Raw genomic sequence first — 22,295 nt, 5'->3', positions numbered from 1 at the left:
TACAGGCTCCTTGTCCCTGGTTTAATGCAAAGTGGAACCTGTATATATTTGTAGCAGGGGAGGGAAACCTTGACCCTGGTGGCCAAATTGAGCCCTCCTGACTTTTCTGTCTGGGATTCAGGGCTCTCTGCAAGACACAGTCCTCACTAGCTCTGCTCCATGCCTTCCTCAAGTACTTTTGCCTGGCTGGAATGTGTGATTGAACTGTGGTAAGACCTCTTGCTTCCTGCATGGAGAGGTTTGTGCAGCGGTGTGGCATTCTCTTTTGCTGCTTGAAGGCACTGCGTCTTCACCGTGGCCCTCAGAAGGTTCCCACCAGTGAATGTGGCCTGAAAAATGTGTTCACTTCCCTTTCGATTTAACTGTTTGTCCACATGGGTGCATTCAGGTTGAAAAGGGTGATTCTAGCCATCATGTGAACGGGGAGAGCTTAGATGCGGATTCTGAAGAAGAGGACTCAGATGAACTGGAAGAAGACAATGAACGTGGAACTGAGCAGCAGGCTGCCTTCCCTGCAGAGGAGAACAGAATGGCTAAGGAGGGAGTTGTTGATGGCAGTCGTGCCAGAAAGGTGATTTGAATGCTTGTTTGAGATGCTTGATGACAACTTTTAACTTTGATCAGTATTGGTGGGAGTAAAGGAAGCGACAAGGTGAAACAAGAGTTTGTGGTGTAGCACAAAGGTGCTTTCCACCACCACCTTCAAGGGCTTAGGTGCCTGAGTGTTCTCCAGATGTTGTTATATCCAGATGTTTCAAGGAGGAAATGGGAGCTGCAATATTATGTCAGTTAGTTGGGTTGATGGGTCAGTTAAAATATTTTGTTCATTCTTTTTTAAAATTCTGGATAAATTGGAACACAGGCTCATTATTTTTAAATACTCCTTTTAATTGCCACATTGAAAAAACAATGTTTTATTAAAGAGTTATATTAGCTTTGAAAGCTGCATTTCTCACCCCCTTCCATGCCATCACTAACTTCTCTGCATAGTCTGATTAGCTTAAAGTCCTAGAGATTCACGGGGACATAAATGACAAAAACCAATCTAATAGCCCTTAAACGTTTCCAAAACAAATGCACATTTGTAAATCATCATTGTGGATGGCAGCTGTCCATCTTCACATTGCTTCATTTTCAAAATGTATTCTGTCCCTCAATGAGAAAGCAAAAGTTTTCCCTGGGTGGCTTTAAAGAAATTTTAAAAAAATGCCAGAAATCTTCCACCTTAAAAAAAGAAGCCCTTATACAGGAGGCAGCCATTCTTCTCTGAGAGTTCCCAATGCAGTATGTGGGGGCATGATCTTTTAAAAAATTCAATAGAAGCTTGATTCCACTCCCCACATTTCAGAATTTCCAATTTGCATGCAAACATATGCAGATTTAATCAGCGAAAACCTGTACAATAAATTGACAAAAGGCTTCTTTTAATCAGGAGGTAAAAAGTTTATGGCAGATTTGATCTCTCTATTTTTCTCTCCTCCCCTAGCCATCTTCAGTTGGGTCTTTTTAAAATTTGAAGCATAAAGCACTAAAGAGAGATGTATTGGTGATTATTGGTTCAGTTGGACCCAAATTTATTTACTCATTTATTGCATTTATGTCCCACCTTTCCACTCCAAGGAGCTAAACATGGTGTACACTGTTCTCACCCTTCTTGTTTTTTATCCTCACAACATCCCTTTGAGGTAGATTAGGCTGCGTGAGCTTCACACCTGAGTGGGGATTTCAATCCTGGCCAACCCAGATCAAATTCCAGCACTCTAGCCAATACAGCATCCCTAAGGAACATTCATTCTTAACCACTGCAACACCCAAAACGACTATTCATTCCATGCACCACAACATCTACAATGGAGGTGAAAGGGGCAGAAGGCTCAGTGGCTCAGTGCTGATTCCTTCCCCTGGTTTTGTGAGGGCGTGGGGTGGGAAAATGACACCCATATACTCACATACAATACCAAAACCAAACCAAAACAGAGCTCATAAACATTACAAGTTTGTTACTGTAGTTAACCTACTTTTAACCTAATACAGTGTTTATAAAAAGGAGTTCCAAATATCGTTAAATTTGCCCATGTGTGACAGATGTGCCCAGTAAGGAGCACAACTTGCTACCCGATCCGTGGCATTCTGCGGCAGCTCTGGCCTCTGGGCTATTCTGGCTCCACTATCTAATCTCTGAAGACCAACGTACAATGCAAAAACACAGCTGCCCGCAAAATGCAACAAGGCTTATTTTGCTGATGGGAATTAAGCATCAAGACCACATCAATACTGACCTGTTGCCTAGATATAAGCTTCTGCCAGCGGGCGTGAGCCTTGAGGCTTGGTGCTTCTGTGTAGGAGTTGCTCTGGCTTCTTCCCTGGAATGGAATCTCTGCCTTGGGAGTATCTGCGGTTTGGTTTCTGGTGTAAACTACAGATAAAGGGAGGAAAACAGTTCCTCAATTAGAACTGCAGTGTAGATGATTCATGGCTGCCACATGCCACACGAGCCTGAAGGTGCGTTCCAAGCTGTGTGCTGCTGCTATTATTATTATTTAATAATTTTATTATTTATGCCCACTCATCTGGCTGGGTTGCCCCAGCCACTCTGGGCGACATACTGCACATACATAATAAAACATCAAACGTTTAAAACTTCACGATGCAGGACTGCCTTCTAAAAATTCTTTATAGTGTAGTTAATTTATCTCCTTGATATCTGATGGGAGGGCATTCCACAGGGAGGGTGAACAAAACGAATAAAACAAAAACCTAGGAACTAGAACCAGGGACCATGAAACCTGCTTTGTGTGTACAAATTTAAGGAGAACACCCAATTTAGGGTTGTAGCCAACTAAGGTCTACGAAGACCCAGTGGACCTTAGTGGATCTATGTTAGTCATATGCATGAATTTCAGTGAGTCTTCTCTGAGCAGGATTAAAGCACAAACACAAGTAACTTCTATTGCATTAGTCCTTCAACCAAAGCAGAACAAAGCAAGGTTACAAAATCTAAACCAGGTAACAGAATTTAAAAAGGTAAAGGTACCCCTGCCCGTACGGGCCAGTCTTGACAGACTCTGGGGTTGTGCGCCCATCTCACTCAAGAGGCCAGGGGCCAGCGCTGTCCGGAGACACTTCCGGGTCACGTGGCCAGCGTGACAAAGCTGCATCTGGTGAGCCAGAGCCACACACGGAAACGCCGTTTACCTTCCCGCTGGTAAACGGTCCCTATTTATCTACTTGCACCCGGAGGTGCTTTCGAACTGCTAGGTTGGCAGGCGCTGGGACCGAGCAGCGGGAGCGCACCCCGCCGCAGGGATTCGAACCGCCGACCTTTCGATTGGCAAGTCCTAGGCGCTGAGGCTTTAACCCACAGCGCCACCTGCGTCCCTTAACAGAATTTACATAAACTTAAAAAACAACAACTCTATTCACTATTTAAAAGTAGAGATTAATAAAAGTAATAATTAAGACTAATAAAATGACAACATATTCCTATTGAAACGTACTAAAACACATTTTAAGAAATAAAACATTTTACTTCGCATAAAAGATAAATCTATATTAAGGTGTGTTTTTCATAATACTGGATGCAGCTGTTGGTTTGCTGCACCCAGCAAGTTGCTTCTGAGTCAAAAGTGGACAATTCTGTGCTAGGTAAAAACAAATAATCTGACCTAGCATAAGCTAGCAGCCTTGGTTCTTTAAGTGGGCGACAGCTTTTCTCATCCGATTTACTTTCTTGCTCACTTTCCTTTGGCCACCACAGATTGTCCATGGTGAGTCGGATGACGAGCAAGACTCTGCAGACTCCGGGGAAGATGAGGAAGACGGTGACGAGTCTGACTTGGTGAGCTGTTCCTCCTGTATGCCTTCCCACCTCAGTTTATGTGTGCAGCAAGAATCATGGTGAGGAACACCCATGCAAGGCTCAGCATTCTTCTTGATAATAACATTTAAAAACAAAACAAACATTTTTTTTTTTTTTACCCAGCTGCTCTGCCTGCTTTTATGGGTTTCAAACAATGTTTTCACCTTCTAAACAGTTCTATGTTACAATAAAAGTTTATTGATTTCTTGTTAGGCCTCAGCAGGGGTCTGCCCTTGCTTGCCAGATGCCAAGACAAGGGAGTGGTCCAGACAGGCATGGTCGAGGCTGGAGCAAGCAGGACAGAAGCAGGGGCTTGGTCCAAACAGGGACTATCCAGGGCCATCTTTCACGGGAGGCAAGGCAAGGCACCAGGAGTCTGCTTGCTACTGTTGTTGTTGCTGCTGCTGCTGTTGCTGTTGCTGCTGCTGCTGCTGCTGCTCATAGTGACCCAAATTGCGCAGACTGACGAGGGAAACCCTGTGGCAATGGCTTTTATCAGCCTCAGAGAGCCAGGATTGGCCTGTAGATGATTAGCTGATGCTTACTGCAGCCTAGGGGGTAGTTCCCTTGTACTGTGGCACTTAGGTTTGTAGGAGAGCACTAGATGGCATAGCACCAGGGATGCAGGAGGTAAGGCTCTGATTCCTGACGACTGGGTGCTTCAATTCAAGACACAAACGCGCCGCATCACAGGCACTGCACTATACTGCACCACACCCCATATATATGCACACTTTCCCCATGTGCTTTTCCCCCTCGTGTTTTAAATTCTGCTTTGGCCTTTGATTCAGCCGTTTCCCCTTTCTTCGCCTTCTTTGCTGATTTCAAGCGATGGGAGCTGCACTGGAATCCCGAAGCATAAAGAGTTGTGTTGGGTTTGAATACAGGGGGCCCCAGGTTTGACACAGAGCCTGTTTGGCTTGCATTGGGCAAGTTGCTGTACCTTGATAAAATCAGTGGTAAGGCATATTGGTAGATTGATTTGCAAAGATGAATATTGTCCTGCTTGCCTCAAGCCATAGTTGCAGCTATATCTGAACCAGTCAACTGTGGTTTGGGTATGGATGTACGTCCCCAACAAAATACTGAGAATGCACTTCTAGATAAGATTTCCACAGTGCAATCTTATGCGTACTCCCTCAGAAGTAAATTCCATTATATTCATTGGGGCTTACTCTTAGGAAAGTGTGCACAAGCTTGCAGCCTTGTTTTTCCAGTTAAGTTCTTCGTTTGATGTAGTGTTAATACAGGCACAAAATGCATTTGCTACTCAATGTTTGTAACAGATCTGAGATCTGACAACTGATTAAAGAATTCTTAGTGAATCAGTAAGCTGGTTTTAAAAATTATTAATTTGTGACCTTCTAAAAATTTGCACAAATTAATATATTACCGAAACTGTTCATGGAAAGTGATAAATACTTTAGTTTTGCAGGAGGATATTAAAAATGAAATGGCATTTGTTTCTATTAGTTGCACACAAGTTGAACTGTTAAAAGGTTCTCTTGTTGAACTGGTTACCAGAATCTAATCCACTAGATACATATAGGCTTAACATTTCTAGTTCCGTGGTTTGAAGGATCAGACCTGAGACCAGTATTGGCTTACTGAACGGTTTAAATAAGCCCTCCAAACCAAGATGGCATACCACAGTTTGTTCCTGGTTTAGAGGACTCACGGAAAGCAGACTTTACGGGTTCTGGTGTAACTGTAAACTATGGTTTGATTAAATCCTTAAATTATTAATTAAGCTGAGTAAGTGATGGGAGGAGACAGCACACAAACACAGGGCTTCCTCCTAACCACAGCTGAATGATCTCCAGGAATTTTGTTTGATTCCCCCCCCCCCCCCTTGTGCTGAATGTGCTGATTAATTGAGTGGTGGGGTGGATTTTCATCTGGTATTAAAAGTCTTGTTGATATTAATCAGTGAATTCCTTCAGACTTCCTGGCTTAGTGAAATGCACAAGTATGAGGGCTCCCAGAATGCAATTTTCAGCCACTTTGCTCCTCTCTGGACCTTTTTATTGTTGCACTTTGCTGAGCTAATCCAAGGTTTGGCTTAACTTGTCTCTTGAACCTGGGACTTGTGGTTAAGTGCTCGCCTCTCAAGAAAAAAACTTGGTTGCAGCTCATGATTAGCAAGCCAGAGACCTTAGCCAAACCATGGCTTGGCTCAACATGACATGGGAACCTGAAAGAATCAGAGAGGAGCAGAGGGGTATGGTTGAAAAGGAGATATGCCCTGGGGAGAGTCTCAGGGGCCAGAGGAAGAGGCTTGGAGGGCCACATTCAGACCCCAGGCCTAAGATTTGCCACCCTTCATTTAAGCGTCAAAAGAGGTTGTAATCATCCCATCCCGAAATATTTCGGCTTCAGTCCTGCACAGACCTGGGCTTTCTTTAAAAAAAATCTATTCAGTGGGACTTAAGTGCATATAATTGTGCAACAGGATAACACCTTGTTCCCAGGAGTTAGCTGACAGACAGTTAAGGATTTTCTTTTTTACTCCTTTGGTTTAGCCTTGTTTTAAATGGTTATAAATGCAGATAGGATACCTCTAGGTACCATATTGTCTTACATTCAATGTAACCAAAAGACTTTATAATCTGAGCAAAAAAAGAGAGACATTGCTCATTCTTTCATAATTCATGAACATATTTAATAAAAATTATTATTAAAAAATAAATATGAGATAAAAGTCCTATTTGCAAATTTTTGTTCCAGAGGAGCAGAGTTAAAACACCTCAAGCTTGAATTTCTCTGGAAGGGCGAGTTTTGCCTATTAGTAAGTTGAGTCAGACTGTCCAGTATTGAATCCCTTCTGTACTGATGATCAGGCTGCGGCTGTAGTCTTCCCTTTCAGTACAAAGCCCAGTCTGTGCTCATAAATATGGGCAGGGATAAGCAGAGCATAGATTAGGATCTGCTGGAAAATAGCTGGGTGATCTGCAGTACAATAACAACAAGAGGTTCTCCTCTTACATTTTAAGACATTGTTATTTCAGTGTTCTTTTTTCCTGGGTGGTAACCATCTGGCCTGTTCCTGACATCATGATCCTGGCTTCTTAAACCGTGGTTGGGAATTAATAGGTGCCTATGCACTCCTCTTTTGCTTACTGGCTTTAGCGCTGGGATCCTTGCTCAAACTTCATTTCCTCATTGCATTAAAACCAGGGATCTGTGGTTTAATGGTGGTTTACCAGGATAAAAGATCCCTTTAGGTGAATCAACATTAAACCACAGTTTTGGGTATCAAGACTTAATCGAGAAGAGCAGTTAAGAGAGACATGGATCTAAACGCTGAAGGTGATAAGAGGTAAGTGAATGACCTTCATGAAACATGGTGCAACCCAGTATGGCCTGGTTGACACATGATGCTAAACCATAGCTTTGTGTGTATGCGCTATGCACAGGCACAAATGAGCCGCAGTGACTCCTGGGATTATTCTCCTTTCCCCTCTCCTCCCACACACATACAAGGGGAGCAGTTCAGAATCTTTTCTGCTTTTGGTTAACTGCAGTTTGTTGTGTTGTTTTGTTTGACAAATTGTGGTTAACATTTACTGTGGCTAGTTTAAAACAAACCAGTTTCAAACCATGGTTTCTGAAGCAAGCTTTTGAAAATTAACCAATCTAATGTTAATCACAGTTCAGGGTCCCATTGTCACGGCAAGCTGGGTTTCACCAAAAGTATGTGCATCTGAATTTTCTGGAGGCCCCCTGTGACTTATTCCTGCTCATGCACATTTTGCTAAATAATGAACACATGAAGACAGATTGTCTGGATTTGTTGCTCTTTGGTTTTGCTCCTTTCTTGTGCTTTGCTGATCAGCATTTTATTTGTAATGATTATATCTATCATCTCTCTGTGATTACTTTTGATTATTGGGTGCTTTGTAAAGTTCTTTTTCAGCAGAAGAGTGGGGCAAAAATATTTTTAAAGAAACAAATATGCGGCTAGAAACCAGAAGTAAAATGCTTTTATACTATGCGCCTGCCCTGAATAGTAAAGATTACATGATATAATAAAGTGCAAAATAAGTGAGGTTGGGCAAAGTTGCCTACATCACATCATATGGATCAGGCCAGTGGCCCACCTAGTCCAGCATCCTGTTCTCAAACTGACCAGCCAGATGCCTCTGGTAAGCCCGTGCGAGCCTTACTTCTCCGGATCCATCACCATCCACTTCTCAGCCCAGGTAGATATTCTCCCAAACCACCTTGCTGTTAAAAATCAAAACAATCATAAAGTTCCAAGAGAGAGTCTTCAGGTCCCTGACAGGTGGAGCTGATCTTCTCATCAAGAAGTCCCTGATAAGATTCCGAAGGACCTCAAGATGCCACAGAAAGCAGTTTTAGAACTTAAGAAAAGCCCTGCTAAATCAGGCCAACCAGACTTTCCCCTCCTGTGGTTTCCGGCAGCTGATGAGAAGAGGCATACTCCCTCTTCTGACAGTGTAGGTAGAACATAGATGTCATGGCAAGTAGCCATTGGTAGCATTAGGTTTCTCTTGGCAGAGAAGTTGGATTGGCTGGATACACACAAGTTTGGCTACAAAGGAAGCAGAATACAGGAATGAGTCTGAGACTATAGTGATTTCTTTCCAAGCTTGCAGATCTCTTTGTACTACCTTGGCATGTGGTGGCAGTTCTGTGGTATTTTCATGGAAGGAGCTATATTACGCAATACAAGACGTGCCAGTCTCTGTGGCTGACTTGAAAATGGTGAAGGGAGAGGCAAGTTTAATAATAATAATAATAATAATAATAATAGTAATAATTCAATATGAATATTGAATACAGTCAGGCCAAGGACCAGCTGAATGAAGCTCCAAGACCACCGTGTGGTCCATGGGCCACAGCTTAGGAACCCCTGATCTAGGCAAGACTCAAGAGGCTCCAGCTTTCCTATTGCCCCTGGTGGGTAGGGGGGAGAGTAGAGGATTGTATTTCTGAAATACGTTGGGCTTTTTAAAAACTCAGGTGCTTCTGAGAGCATTGCCTCTCTCCTGTTGCCTACTAATCACAAAGAAAGGTGAAGGGCATAGCTTAGGATCAGTCAGGCCACTGCTTTCCTGAAGCAGATGCCTCCTGTGGTTTTTGCAGAGTTCGGAATCCAGCCTCAAGAAGAAGGTGATGAAGAAGAAAGGCAAGATGGAGAGTCCCTGGCTGAAACCCACCCGGAAGAGGAGGCGGAGGAGTAAAAAGAAACAAGCTGGTGCATTGGGTAACAGGATCAAATGTGTCTTATTTTCTATCCCTTCACCCCAGTAGTTTTTGTTCAGTGGAGACTGAGGCCCCAGTCATACTATACATTTAAAGTAGCATCATGCCACTTTAAGCAGCCATGGCTTCTCCCCCAAAATATTCCTTTGAACTGCAGTTTATTAAGGGTGCTGGGAGTTGTTAGGAGACTCCCTGTTCCCACCAAAGAGCAGTTTTAACAATCCATTCCTTTTCCCAGGTAGCTAGGAATTGTAGCTCTGTGATGGGAACAACTCTCTGCCCCCTTAACAAACTACAACTCCCGGGATTCTTTGTGGGAAGCCATGGCTGTTTAAAGTGATGTGATGTGGCTATAAATGTATAGCACAGATGGGGGCTGAGCAAGTTCTTTCCTCCTTCATTTCCTTTGCAAAGGGAGCACAGGCAGATTGGCTTAGGATAGGGGATCCAAAACTGAGACCACAGAGCCATCATGAGGAATACCACCTGACTCCTCAGTTTCCAGCCAAGATGCAAGAGTAGTAATGTTCGGAAGGAGATGAGATAAGACTCAGCCCTTCCCATTTGCCATTTCTCCCGTCCCCAAAACTTCAAAGGTGGCTTTTTAAGCAAAGTAGTTGCTGCTCTGGGACTTGCGCTTAGGAGCCAGGGGGTCTACTCTTTCATTCTTTTTAAGGAACATAGAAAGCTGCCTTGTACTGAGTCAGACCAATGGTCCATCAACCTTGGTATTGTTGCCTACATAGACTGGCAGTGGCTGTACAGAATTTGATGCAGGGAGTGTTTCCCAGTCCTAACTAGACACGCCAGGGATTGAACCTGGAACCTTCTGTGTGCAAAGCAGAAGCTGTTCCACTGAGCTAAGGCTTTTGCTTCCCAAACAGTTTTGCTTTCACTTTCCTCTCCTGGGCTGAGAAGGGCAACTGGTGTGTCCGGCAAACCTTTGCTTATAGAGAAATGATTGGAAGAGGTAGTATCCTCCATGGGTGAGGGCAATACTCTTCTCCCAAGAGGCTCAAGATCTTACAGGGCTTAGGGGAAAAGTTCTGCAGGCCCTCCCCAGTCTGTCTCTTATCCTTTCACCAATGCTTGGTAAAAACCGCTTTGGTCGTTCAGTATCTGATCGGTGACCCTCAAGTAGCTCAGAGCATTTATTCCCTCCTCATACTGGCTCTTGGACAATGACACAATTTTAGGAGAAAGAAGAGGCTTTTAAAAAAAACCCTGCAGGGTTAATGTCTGGCTCTAGATCTCCTGACTCACTAGGCTGGCATTGTGCTTTGTTGGAGGGAGGAGGGCAAAATATTTTGGGGTGAGGAGGGGAGTGTGTGTGTGCACTTGTCTCTTGGAAGGAGCAAATAGGAAAAAGAGGTTCTCATATTTGTTTTCATTAGCAAACCCTGCTTTGCTCATTGAGAAGCTGTACAATTGGCTCTGAACACTCTTTTTTCTTTGCCTTGAGCCAGATGTCTCCTGTCCCCTTCATCTTGTTTTCTACACCATTGGGTCTCTTTTTAAGCATTGCTGAGATCCTTTTGCATCAGGGTGTGTAGGGTGAGTCAAGGCAAGCCCAGGTCCTTCTCCCTTCCTCTTTCTCATCCACGTTTCTGCTGCTAATGCAGTGCAGCAGCAGACAGATGTGTCTGAAAGGGAGGACCTCTCCTCCTGGTAGCTGGCACCTTTTTTTTCCTCTCCCAAAAAACAGTGCAAGGGTGGGGTGAAATCTGCCTTATTCAGGCAGAGAGAGTAGGAAGAAGGGCTGAAAAGATCAATTGGCCCAGTTGTTGCATTTTAATTATTCTATTAGCATCTGTATTTGCTAGAGATCCATCAGGCTGTAGCCTGCATACAGTCTGCTAGAGATGAATGTGGCCTTTAAGAGAGAGAGGGAGAGAGACACACACACATACATGCATAGTTCTTTTCTTTGCTATATAAATATGTGTATATTTTAAACCCAGGTTCGGAAGCCTACAAGTCTTCCTTAGACAGTGGAGAAGGAACTGGGGTGGAGAATAACATGGAGTACATGGAAGTCTCTCTGGATTCCTTGGATCTCCGAGTGAAGGGAATTCTATCTTCGCAATCAGAAGGTGAGTGTCAGCGTTCTAAATATGGCCATGTACCATTTTGGTTCTTTGTTTCCTTGGATTTCATTTCTCTGTATTAAGATGATGCCCCCTGGTGGCTGCCAATATTGAGAATGAGAAGAGGCCATAAAGGCATATCAATGGATCAAACGGAGAGTGAGACTAGAGCAAGGGAGAGCAGCTAGCAGATCACCTTTGACCCAGCAGTGTGTGTGTGTGTATTTGTGTGGATACTGCAGGAAATAACGCTGATGGGAATATCCTGGGGAGCGTTACGGCTTTAGAACACTTCTGGGTGCAGTTGTGATCTAAGACAATTTGACTAATCCCTGTGGCTTTGTCCCCTTGGTCATGTCTTCGGTTTTTTTGCTTTTTATTTTCCCCTTGCCAAGAAAAGAAAAAGAGTTGTTCTCCCCTTCCAGTTTCCTCCAGTGCTGCTCCCTGTTCTCAGGCAAGAGGCAAGTGACAAAATTCCAGAAGGGCTCCTTCAGAGAAGTAGAAGGTGGCACACAGCTGACGCATGCCAGAGGACTGCTTTGTAGAGCAGATGGGAGATTCCTGGCAGTCTGGCTGGGGCGTCACTGAGCCACTGCTCAAGGCAGTCTGGCAATCCAGCCTTTTCATCTGGGCAGGAGCTGTGCCATTCCCGCATAGTATTGGCTGGGTGCCACCTTTTGCATTTAAGAAGGTCCGTGGCTCTGTGATGTAGCATCTGCTTCTGGACCAGTGGGCTGGCTCTGCAGGAAGCAGTTTCCTATGTTCCAGAGGGCAGGACCTGGGTCAACAGGCTCAAATTACAAGTTCACAGCTCCAGTAGATAGGAATGCACTTGCTTGTGTCTCACAAAAAGGCCGCAGTGCCACAGTAGAGCACCTGTTTTGCATGCCAAAAGTCCTGGATTCAGTTCCTGGCAGGGCTAGGAAGCAGCCCATCTGAATTCCTGGTGAGCTGCTGTCAGTCAGTGTAGACAAAAACAAGATGGACAAAAGGTCAATCTTACTGGGTTTGTTTGGAGAAGTACAATGATAGTGCAGACCATGCAAGAAGGTTCCCAGTTCAATCCCCAGTACCTCCAGGTTGGGCAGGAAGAGAACCCAGTCTGAAATCCTGGAGAGCTGCTGCCAGTCAGTGTAAAGAGGTGGACCCAGGAGTCTGACTTGTTTATAAGGCAGCTTCCTATGTTCATAAGAACTTACGGATGGGTGCAGAATTCAATTTGGACCTTCACCCTTATGTTTCCCATGTTCTTTTGTTGATGATGTTGTTTGTAACCTGTTCACCCAGTTAGGCTGCAATAGGCTGAGCAGACTCTTAATGATGCATGCTTCACAATGCTTTTATACTTAAGAAAAGCGATTCAGAAAAAACTGCCCTCTCCTCTCCTCCCTCCTCCTTCTTCCTGCGGTTGTTACCTCTGGAGAGGAGCTTGATGAGACAAATAACATTGATTTCAAGAGGGGTGCTTGCACCAACACTGCGACCAGTACATTGATTTCAAGTGGCAGCTGTTGAAAACCTGATCCAGGAAATGATGGACCGGTTTAACAATTCATTTTTTTAATGGCCTCTGTATCATCCAATTGCAAACATAAAGAGTCCTCAAAAACAAATCAAGTTTTGAGCATTGTTCGGATTAGAAAAAAACACCAAAATAAAATAAAAGGGAAAAGAAAGGCTGTATAAGAATGTCAGAAATAGTCTTGCTGGAGCGGCCCAAAGGGCCAGCATCCTGTTGTCTCACTGGCCAACCTGATGTCTCTGGGAAACCCATAAATAAGCAGGACCTGAGTTATCTCATGCTGGCACTGGAAACTCCGCATGGCTCTAGGCATTCTGCAGAGCATGAGACTGAGTCACCAGGCCTATTTTTGTAGTGTAGGTGTGTTGCCTGCAGGGAAGGCTGTAGCTCAGTGAATCATAGCTCATCTGCTTTGCATGCAGGAAGGCCCAGGTTGAATCCCCAGCATCCTCAGCACTGGGAACATTGGTTGTCTGAAACCCTGGAGATCTGCTGTCAATCATTATAGACTGAGCTATATGCACCAATGGTTCTGTCTTGTTATAAGGCCACTGCATAATATAAGGCAACTTCAAAACCAGCAAGCAGGAACTGGTTTTTGCTCCCTTAACAACTGGTATGAGTGTAGTATGCAGGTATCATGATTGTCAAGGCCCTTGACAAGCCTTATGCTTCATGTGTTTTTCCAGCTTCCCTTTTAAGCTGTCGAAGCAGGTGGCCATCGCTGCGTCTTGCAGGAAATTCAGTTCAATGGTGAATAGTGAAGGAGAATAGCTTTCCCCCCTGGGTTGCTTCAGGTATCCCGACTTTGGTTGAAATAGGCTAGAGTTTGGAAGACTGTAGAGACTTAAGTGGAACCATAGAATTGTGGTATTGGAGGGGATCCCAAGGGTCATCTAGTCCAGCCCCCTGCAGTGCCAGAATATCAACTAATGCATACATGACAGATGGCCATCCAATCTCTGCTTAAAAGCCTCAATCAAAGGAAGGAGAGTCCCACCTTCTGAGGAAATCCAGTTCTTCCTGATCTTTAGTCACAATCCCCTTTCTGTAGCATGATGCCATTTGTTTGGGTCCTACCCAAACTTGATTTTTTTTCCCCTTAGGGAGCTTATACACCTAATCCAAAAGAAGTGAGTATGAATCCACACCGAGGGAGGCAGATTATGTACACCCATACCTCTGTGTAGGTCAGAGCTGCTGTGCTAGGCTCTCCACTGGTGGGCCACTGTTGCTTATCACAAGGGAGAGACGGCAAGAAGGTTGGTGCTGTGCTGGTTCACCAACAATTGGTTCACCAGATTGTCTCTGCCTGGTGCATTTGCACTGCACTGTCCCCTCCTCTTCCTTCACTTAGTTTTAGATATCCTTTCCATCCTGTAGGTCTGGGAAGGACTGCCAGCCTGCCTATGTGAAGATGCAGGCTGGAAGAATCGCAAAGTGTTTGGGGTGTCTTGTCTATATGGGGCCTTCAGAATGTCAGACATTCTTACACAGCCTTGACCAGGCTTCCTCAACCTCAGCCCTCCAGATGTTTTGCGACTACAACTCCCTTGATCCCTAGCTAGCAGGACCAGTGATCAGGGATGATGGGAATTGTAGTCCCAAAACATCTGGAGGGCAGAGTCTGAGGAAGCCTGGCTTTGACCAAAAATATATATATAAAAATGAAGTTGCCTGGTAGTGACTGTTTACAGCCTGTGTTACCATTGTGCTGTGGTTTCTCTCCCTTCTCAGTCTCCTTATGTGGATTGCAGGAGAGCTGGGTGGTTTACTTACTCTTTGTGTGTGTTGCTTTTTCCTGCAGGTCTTTCCAATGGCCCTGAAGCAATGGAAACAGACAGCCTTCAGGAAGCGCCTCTCTGTAGCTGTCGAATGGAAACTCCCAAAAGCCGGGAGATCACCACACTAGCCAATAACCAGTGCATGGCAACCGAGAGTGTGGACAAGGAGGTGGCGTCACCCTTCTCTTTTTCTGTTGATCTTTGTAGTTGGCACTTGGCACCCTCCATTGGAGCGTCATCTCTGCTTGGCCAGGGACCTGGTTGGCATGTCCTATAAAGGCACATGCTAATCTCCTCCCCTTCCTCAAAATAACTGGTGCTTGCTAAACACAGACTTGAACACAGTCCATACATGGGGCTTCTTCCTTGCTCAGGTTCTGAAGTGTGCAGCTCATCTGCAAGGACCAGGGTGGGTGGGATCCCAGGCAGAGAGGGCACTGAAGTCTGGTTCCAGTGAGTGGGGTTTGGCATAGGATGTGGAAGAGAGGTAACTATTATTGGGGATGGAAGCAGTCCATAATATCCGAAGATAAGCCCTGCCAGAGCTGGCCAAAGTGCCTTCTAGTCCAGCATCCTGTTCTGGCCAACCAGATGTCCCAGATGGAAAGCCTTGCAAGCAAGACCTGAGTGCAACAGCACTCTCCCTATCTGCAGTCCCCAGTAAACTATTCAGAGGCACCTCCAGCAGTGCAGGTATTACACAGGGACAGAGAAATATGCCTTATCAGATCATTGATCCATTTAGCTGAGTATTGTCTGCATCCAGGCATAGGCAAACTCTGCCCTCCAGATATTCTGGGACTACAACTTCCATCATACCTGACCATTGGTCCTGTTAGCTAGGGATGATGGGAGTTGTAGTTCCAAAACATCTGGAGTGCCGAGTTTGCCTATGCCTGGTCTACACTGATTACCAGTGGCTTTCCAGGATTCAGGCAGGGAATCATTCCCAGGCCTACCTGGAGATGTCAGATTGAACCCAGGACCTTTTGCATACAAAGCGTTGGTCTTCCACTGACCTCCCCCGAGTCATTGACCTTACTAGCGTGTTGAGAACAGAAACTTCCTGCACAGAGGTAGCTAATGCTTTAGCTCACTCTTAAGAGCATGAGACATGCCTCTTTGCTGGAATTTGCTGTTTTGTTTTGCCAAATAATAATAATGCCTCCCATGTTTTGTGCATGGGTGCATAATCAAAGCACAACAAATTAAGTTGAGGTGGAATGCAGATGCCTTGGTTTCTTCTGAATTGTGCAGTCCATGAAGTACGTCAGTATCTTACACTTTTCACAAACTTCGGGGTGGAATAATTGTGGTTTGCACAGGGATTGCCTCCCCAACTCCCAGATCTTGCATATGTCCTGTGCATGTGTTTCCTACCTGCCCTCCCCACTCTTTCCCTTTCTAGTGCTGTCTCTGATGAGCTCTCTCCATTTAGTCCGCTGTCACTGGCTGTTCTGTAGCCCAGTAAAGTTCTCTGATGCTGTTGCAGACTGCATGCCAGCAGCCGCCACCCCATAGTTTCTCAATTAGCCACCACTGGGGGAGCCAAGATCTAATGAGTGCCTGTGGTCAGGAGATAACTGGCAGATTCTTCTCCTGCTACTACGGCTTGGATGGCATCTCCTCAGGACTGATAAACAGGGCCAAAGAGTCAGGCTGGGAGCTTTCTCAGATTGGTGGCATCCGTGTTTGGGAAGAAGGGTGGCTGTGTTCTACCTCTACTGCTAGAGAGAGGGTGCCTCTGAATGCCAGTTGCTAGGGATTGCAAGTGTAGAGAGTGTTGTTGTGCTCAGGTCCTTTTGGGGGGCTTCCTATAGCCATCCAGTTTTCCATTGTTAAAACAGGACACTGGGCTACATGGCTCTTTCTCTTCTTAACAGCCTTAAGGAGTTCCAGTTCTAATCCCTGATGGATGAAGTCGAGATTCTAATGGCTTTTGTTTACTTAGGAGGAGTGAAGAATAAAGGATTGTTACGTTCTTAGGAATGCAAGTTACAACCCCCCCCCCCAATATTTTATTAGCCATAACTTCCCACCTTAAAATAGGGTGTTTCCAGGGGGCACGATACGTTCAAACAGAGTGGACAGGAAAACACAGAGGGTTTTTGGAAGCCCAAGTGCAGGTGCCCTTCTTGTACAATTTCAGGCATATTAATGTTCAGGAAGGAAGTGCTAGGGCTGGTTCATGTGTGCACAGTCATCACTTGATGACTGCAACAGGTACAAGAGAAAACTGCTCTTAAGGGAAGGGCTGCGATTCAGTGGTAGAGCATCTGCTTTGCCTACAGGGTCTGATCCCAGGTATGGGATCCCAGGTATGAGACCCCTGCCTAGAACCCTGAAGAGCTGCTGTAGGCAGTAGATGAGTGAATGCTCTGGCTCTGTATGAGGAAACATCCTATGTTCCAGAGGGTAGGACCAGGCATCTCCAGGTAGGACTATGAGAGATTCCTGTCTGAAACCCTGGAGAGCAGTTACTGGCCAGCATAGTCTTGAGTCTACATAAGCTTCCTGTGTTCCTGACATCAAGTGATGACTTGTTAGGCTATAACAGACTGTTTTGAATTTGAGCTCACATGTTCAGGTGCCTGACATCAAATGTAGAGAAATGAAGTGATGTGCAGTGTACAGTCCGGATCGCCTCAACTCAAAAGAAGATACTGTAGAGTTGGGAAATGTTCAGGAAAGGGCAACCAAAGTGATCAAGGGAATGGAGTGAAAAGGGACTTTTTAATTTTGATTAAAGGCGAGTAAGAGGTGACATGATGGAAGGCGAGTAAAGATTAAAGATGGATTAAAGGCGAGTAAGAGGTGACATGATGGAAGCCACCCCACCCGAAATCCACCCTCATCAATTAGGAAAAAGGCAGCTGCATCCGTCACCACTGCACTCACTCACAGAGAGAAGCTCTTTGCTCCTTTCCCTTGTTTAGGGAGGGAGGATGTGTGCCCAGACTTGGCCCCCAGTGAAATGTGGGCGTGTTTTAACAGGATGTTCATTTCAGGAAAGGCAGGGCCAATGCGAACAGGAACTGAATAGAAGGAGCAAATGGGGGAGATAAATGATGAGGTCTTTTGCAGGTGCCATAAGGAGGTTCTGGCAGACACACTTGTGCCTGTGGGTGCTGCTTGGGCAAGTCTTGGTGCAATGCACCTCTTCTTTAAACAGGACTGAGCAAGAAGTGGAAGACATTGCTCCCACGTGGCTTGCCTTTGGTGATTCTGGAACTGTGTTTCGTCCTCGTCCTACAGCCATGTGCCAAAGAGAGTAAAGTGGAACATTTCTCGTGCTGATATGAAGTATTAAGCTGCTTGGTGTGCATGTCTTTGAAATGGGGGCTTTCAGTTCAGTCAGTTCAGTGTGTGAACTCTCAATGCACAGCACAGCATAGCAGAGAAGAAGAGTTTGTCCCCCGCTCTCTCTGGTGCACTCTCCAAGAATGACGTCTTTTCCTCTTCCAGCTAAGCCGTTGCACAAGCCAGGTGCTGAAATATGAGCTGATGCGCCCTTCTAACAAAGTCCAGTTCTTGGTACTTTGTGAGGACCACAGAGGGAGGATGGTGAAGCATCAGTGCTGCCCAGGTTGTGGCTTCTTTTGCACTGCGGTAAGTTTCTCTTTTGGGCCGGAGGGTGGGCGGGCCAGGGGTGCTTGTGCTGGGCTGGCAGGAGAAGAATAACAGTGGCCTTCGTAGGAAAGGGCACTTTCTACTTTGCTCCCCACTTTTGTTGCATTCTTTAAAGAGGACAAAAAGAATTATTGAAATGCAGGCAAGGTAAAAAGCTATGTGGCAGTTGTGGGGAGCCTGTGACCCTCCAGGTTCTCCTGGATTACCACTTCCACCAGCCCCAGCCAGCATGGCCAGTGGTCAGGCATGATGGGAGCTGAAGTCCAATGGTGTGTGGAGGGTCACAGGCTCCCCATCCCGTCTCTGCAGTATGGGTTTGCAAACTCTATTGTAGGAACGTAGGACTCAGTCAAACCAAGAGTCAGTCTAGCTCAGTATTGCCCACAGCAGGGATAGCCATTATGGTGCATCCCAGAAACAGTGGGACTACAACTCCGATTGTCACTGAGCATTGCCTGTGCTGACTGGGACTGATGGGAGTTGTAGTTTAGCAACATCTGGAGGTTACTACATGCTGCTTCTGATCTGGCAGTGACTTTCCAGGATTTCATATGATGTATGAGCAAGTTTTCTTAAAACACAAGTTCAAAACCTCCCCTAGTTATAGGAGATCGTTGCGCTCTGAGGTTGCAGCATTCATAGAATCATAGAGTTGGAAGAGACCACAAGGGCCATGGAGTCCAACCCCCTGCCAAGCAGGAAACACCATCAGAGCACTCCTGACATATGGTTGTCAAGCCTCTGCTTAAAGACCTCCAAAGAAGGAGACTCCACCACACTTCTTGGCAGCAAATTCCACTGTCGAACAGCTCTTACTGTCAGGAAGTTCTTCCTAATGTTTAGGTGGAATCTTCTTTCTTGTAGTTTGGAGCCATTGCTCCGTGTCCGCTTCTCTGGAGCAGCAGAAAACAACCTTTCTCCCTCCTCTATGTGACATCCTTTTATATATTTGAACATGGCTATCATATCACCCCTTAACCTCCTCTTCTCCAGGCTAAACATGCCCAGCTCCCTTAGCCGTTCCTCATAAGGCATCGTTTCCAGGCCTTTGACCATTTTGGTTGCCCTCCTCTGGACACGTTCCAGTTTGTCAGTGTCCTTCTTGAACTGTGGTGCCCAGAACTGGACACAGTACTCCAGGTGAGGTCTGACCAGAGCAGAATACAGTGGCACTATTACTTCCCTTGATCTAGATGCTATACTCCTATTGATGCAGCCCAGAATTGCACTGGCTTTTTTAGCTGCCGCGTCACACTGTTGGCTCATGTCAAGTTTGTGGTCAACCAAGACTCCTAGATCCTTTTCACATGTACTGCTCTCAAGCCAGGTGTCACCCATCTTGTATTTGTGCCTCTCATTTTTTTTGCCCAAGTGCAATACTTTACATTTCTCCCTGTTAAAATTCATCTTGTTTGTTTTGGCCCAGTTCTCTAATCTGTCAAGGTCGTTTTGAAGTGTGATCCTGTCCTCTGGGGTGTTAGCCACCCCTCCCAGTTTGGTGTCATCTGCAAATTTGATCAGGATGTCCTCTTTAATGTGGTGGTGGGGTTGGGGTGGCAGGAGGGGCACACACTAATGCAGGTTTGGAGAACCTGTTGCTGGACTGCAGCTCTCACCATCCCTGACCATTGACCATGCTGGCTGGGAGTCCAGTAGCATCTCGAAGTCTAGAGCTTACCTATCCTTGACCTTTGAGTGATGAAGGGCCGTCCCTCAGCTCACTGTAGAACTACAAGCAGAGCATGAGAAGCCACCTGTTTGGGGATGGTCTAAATCTTTGGATTTCCTGCATCCACGGGGAGATTTGACTAGAAGCCCTGCCTCTGTTGTATCATATGACTCTTTTCTAGCTTTCAGTCTGGCAATCCTACAGCCCACACAATATTTCTTTCTGGCTCAGGGTGAATTTTTCATCATTGCCGTAAGAGATGCAGGAAGCTGTGGGCCAACCATTCTCATCATCCCTGATAATTGGCCATGCTGGCTTGGAGTTCGCTGGAATCCAGCAATGCCTGGAGGACATTTCCTGCCCTATTGAAATCAAAGGGTGGCATCCAGTGATACATGTCAATTCATCGAAAATAATGAGCCTGTGTTACTCACGCCAATAAATGTCAGTGTATCAGCTCTGAGTAGGACTTGCCATTGGATGAAAACCAAAACTTTTGTGTAGGATAGAGGCTTTGATTTGCGGCACTGACCACTTCATGACAAGGAATAGGGCATCTAGTTGTCTCTGTTGCAGGGATAGGAAACTTGTGTCCCTCTGTATATTGTTAAGAGACTCCGGCTCCCACCATCCCTGACTATTGGCCAAGCTGACTATGGCCCATGGGTGTTGGAGTCCAGCGACACCTGGGGGGCACCAGGTTCCCCATTCCTGCTCTTACGAGGCAGCTCCCTCTTTCAGAAGGGAATAACTCAGTGTTAAGTAGACCTGTTGGCCACTGTGGGAACAGAACTTGATGGGTCTTTGGCCTGACTCAGCTGGGCCCTTCTTACATTCTACCTCCACTATTGCAGGCACTATGGCTCGGGAGGCCAAGTAAGGAGTGCTGTTGCACTTGGGTCTTGCTTGCAGAGAACAGGATGCTGGACCCAGGTGAGCCTTTGGTTTGATCCAGCAGGGCTCTTCTTAAGGTCCTCTGTAAAAACTGCAATCAAAGGACGATACTCTCCAGCAGGTAGAGGTTGAAAAACCTCAGCCAAAGGCGAAGCACCACTTGGAGATGTGTAACTCACGGAGATTCCTTCTTTTCATTGTGTCTCTTTCCTTTAACCAGGGCACTTTCATGGAGTGCCAGCCAGAAAGCAGCGTCTCCCACCGGTTCCACAGGGATTGTGCCTCCCAGGTCAAAGGCACGAGCTACTGCCCACACTGTGGGGAAGAGGCCTCGAAGGCTAAAGAAGTGACTATAGCAAAGGCGGACACAACCTCCACGCTTCCGCTGAGCTACGAGCTGAAGAAACCTGGGACTTCTGAGGGGAGGGCAGACACGACAACCGGAAGGTGAGTCCAGAGGGTGGCAGTGCTGAGCATGTGTTGGGGCCCACTGCCCACCTCCCCAGCCATGCTCAGCATTGTTCTTCCTTTCTATTCATTTTCACTCTTTTGAAGAATGAGAGGGGTAGGGGGGTCTCAGGTCCAGGGCAAAATGTTCCCTGGTACCTGCTGCACGACACACGTCCTCACCAGACCTATTGTACACCCTTCCTTGAGTGTTTTTTCCCTTGCTGGAATGTGTGCTTGAGCTCTGTCCAAATGGGAGACAGAGAGGAGTGGTTTTTTTGTGTGTGTTTTTTATGGTGAGGATGCATAGAAGCAAGCTGACTGTGCGAAGCTAACAATGTGCACTTTTTGCCCAGACCAATTTTGCCTCTGGCACATGGCCCCTGGAAGGTTGCCCAGGTAGGAATGTGGCCCTTTGGGGTGGAGAAGGTTCCTCACCCCAGGTCTGCTTTGTGAAGTGCTACCCTGTTTGGTATGCCTTGCCTTGCTGCTCACAGCCAAGGCTGCAACAGCTGGCAGCTGTCCACAGAATCCACTTGCAAAGCTGTGACCTCAAATGCCATCCTCTCTCTGGCCATTAAGTCTCCCGTAGGATGCGCTATGCACTTGGCTCTCTTGGAATGCAACACTTAATCCTGTAGGACAGCGGGTTGCATGTTTTGTCCCTACATTATAAACTCAAGCTTGGCAAGTCACAGGGAGAAGACCTATGTGCTTCTGCCTCACATGTTAACTTTCTGCTGTGAGAGTTATTATTTTTTTAATAGTGAGGGACGGATCTAGGTAAGCTGCTACTCCTACCTGCAGCCTGAAGGGAAGCAATCCAGTGAGGGTTGTACTGTCCGTGTTCTCTGCCTTTCTGCTAAAAAGAGATGGACCACACAGTAAATGGAGAGAAGGATTTTAGGTGGAGTGGTTACAAAATAATGGTGTGATGCTACTGAGTATTTGCAAACTATTTGCCTTTAAAGCCTACATCTTTTTCCTTGCTTGATGCAAAATGCGAGAGTGTTATTAATGGTTTGTGAAGTGTGCATTTAACAGAGAAAGCATCCTCATACTGAGTCATCACTGGTCCATCCAGCTCAGGATTGCCCACACTGACTGGCAGCAGCCTTCCTGGTTTCTAGGGATGGAACCAGGGACTGAGCGAGGGACCTTCTGAATGCAAAGC

General features: G+C 45.9%; 1 protein-coding gene across 14 annotated transcripts in view; it reads left to right on the top strand.

The window, feature by feature from the left end:
• EHMT1 (euchromatic histone lysine methyltransferase 1) overlaps positions 1-22,295 on the top strand; it is a 139,184-nt gene that overhangs the window by 82,271 nt on the left and 34,618 nt on the right. For 12 of the 14 annotated variants that reach the window (XM_079961941.1, XM_079961933.1, XM_079961942.1 and 9 more), the window contains 8 exons: positions 389-571; positions 3,758-3,838; positions 4,073-4,219; positions 8,969-9,089; positions 11,050-11,181; positions 14,505-14,650; positions 17,947-18,090; positions 20,895-21,121. In XM_079961941.1, the coding sequence (XP_079818067.1) occupies positions 389-571; positions 3,758-3,838; positions 4,073-4,219; positions 8,969-9,089; positions 11,050-11,181; positions 14,505-14,650; positions 17,947-18,090; positions 20,895-21,121 (1,181 nt within the window). The remainder of the gene's footprint in view (positions 1-388; positions 572-3,757; positions 3,839-4,072; positions 4,220-8,968; positions 9,090-11,049; positions 11,182-14,504; positions 14,651-17,946; positions 18,091-20,894; positions 21,122-22,295) is intronic. The other 2 variants (XM_079961935.1, XM_079961934.1) reach the window with 2 other exon arrangements.

The sequence above is a fragment of the Podarcis cretensis genome (assembly GCF_951804945.1).
Source record: "Podarcis cretensis genome assembly, chromosome: Z".
In the NCBI taxonomy this organism is placed as follows: domain Eukaryota; kingdom Metazoa; phylum Chordata; class Lepidosauria; order Squamata; family Lacertidae; genus Podarcis; species Podarcis cretensis.
The sequence above is the reverse complement of the archived record's forward strand: the minus strand, read 5'-3'. Positions and strand labels throughout refer to the sequence as shown.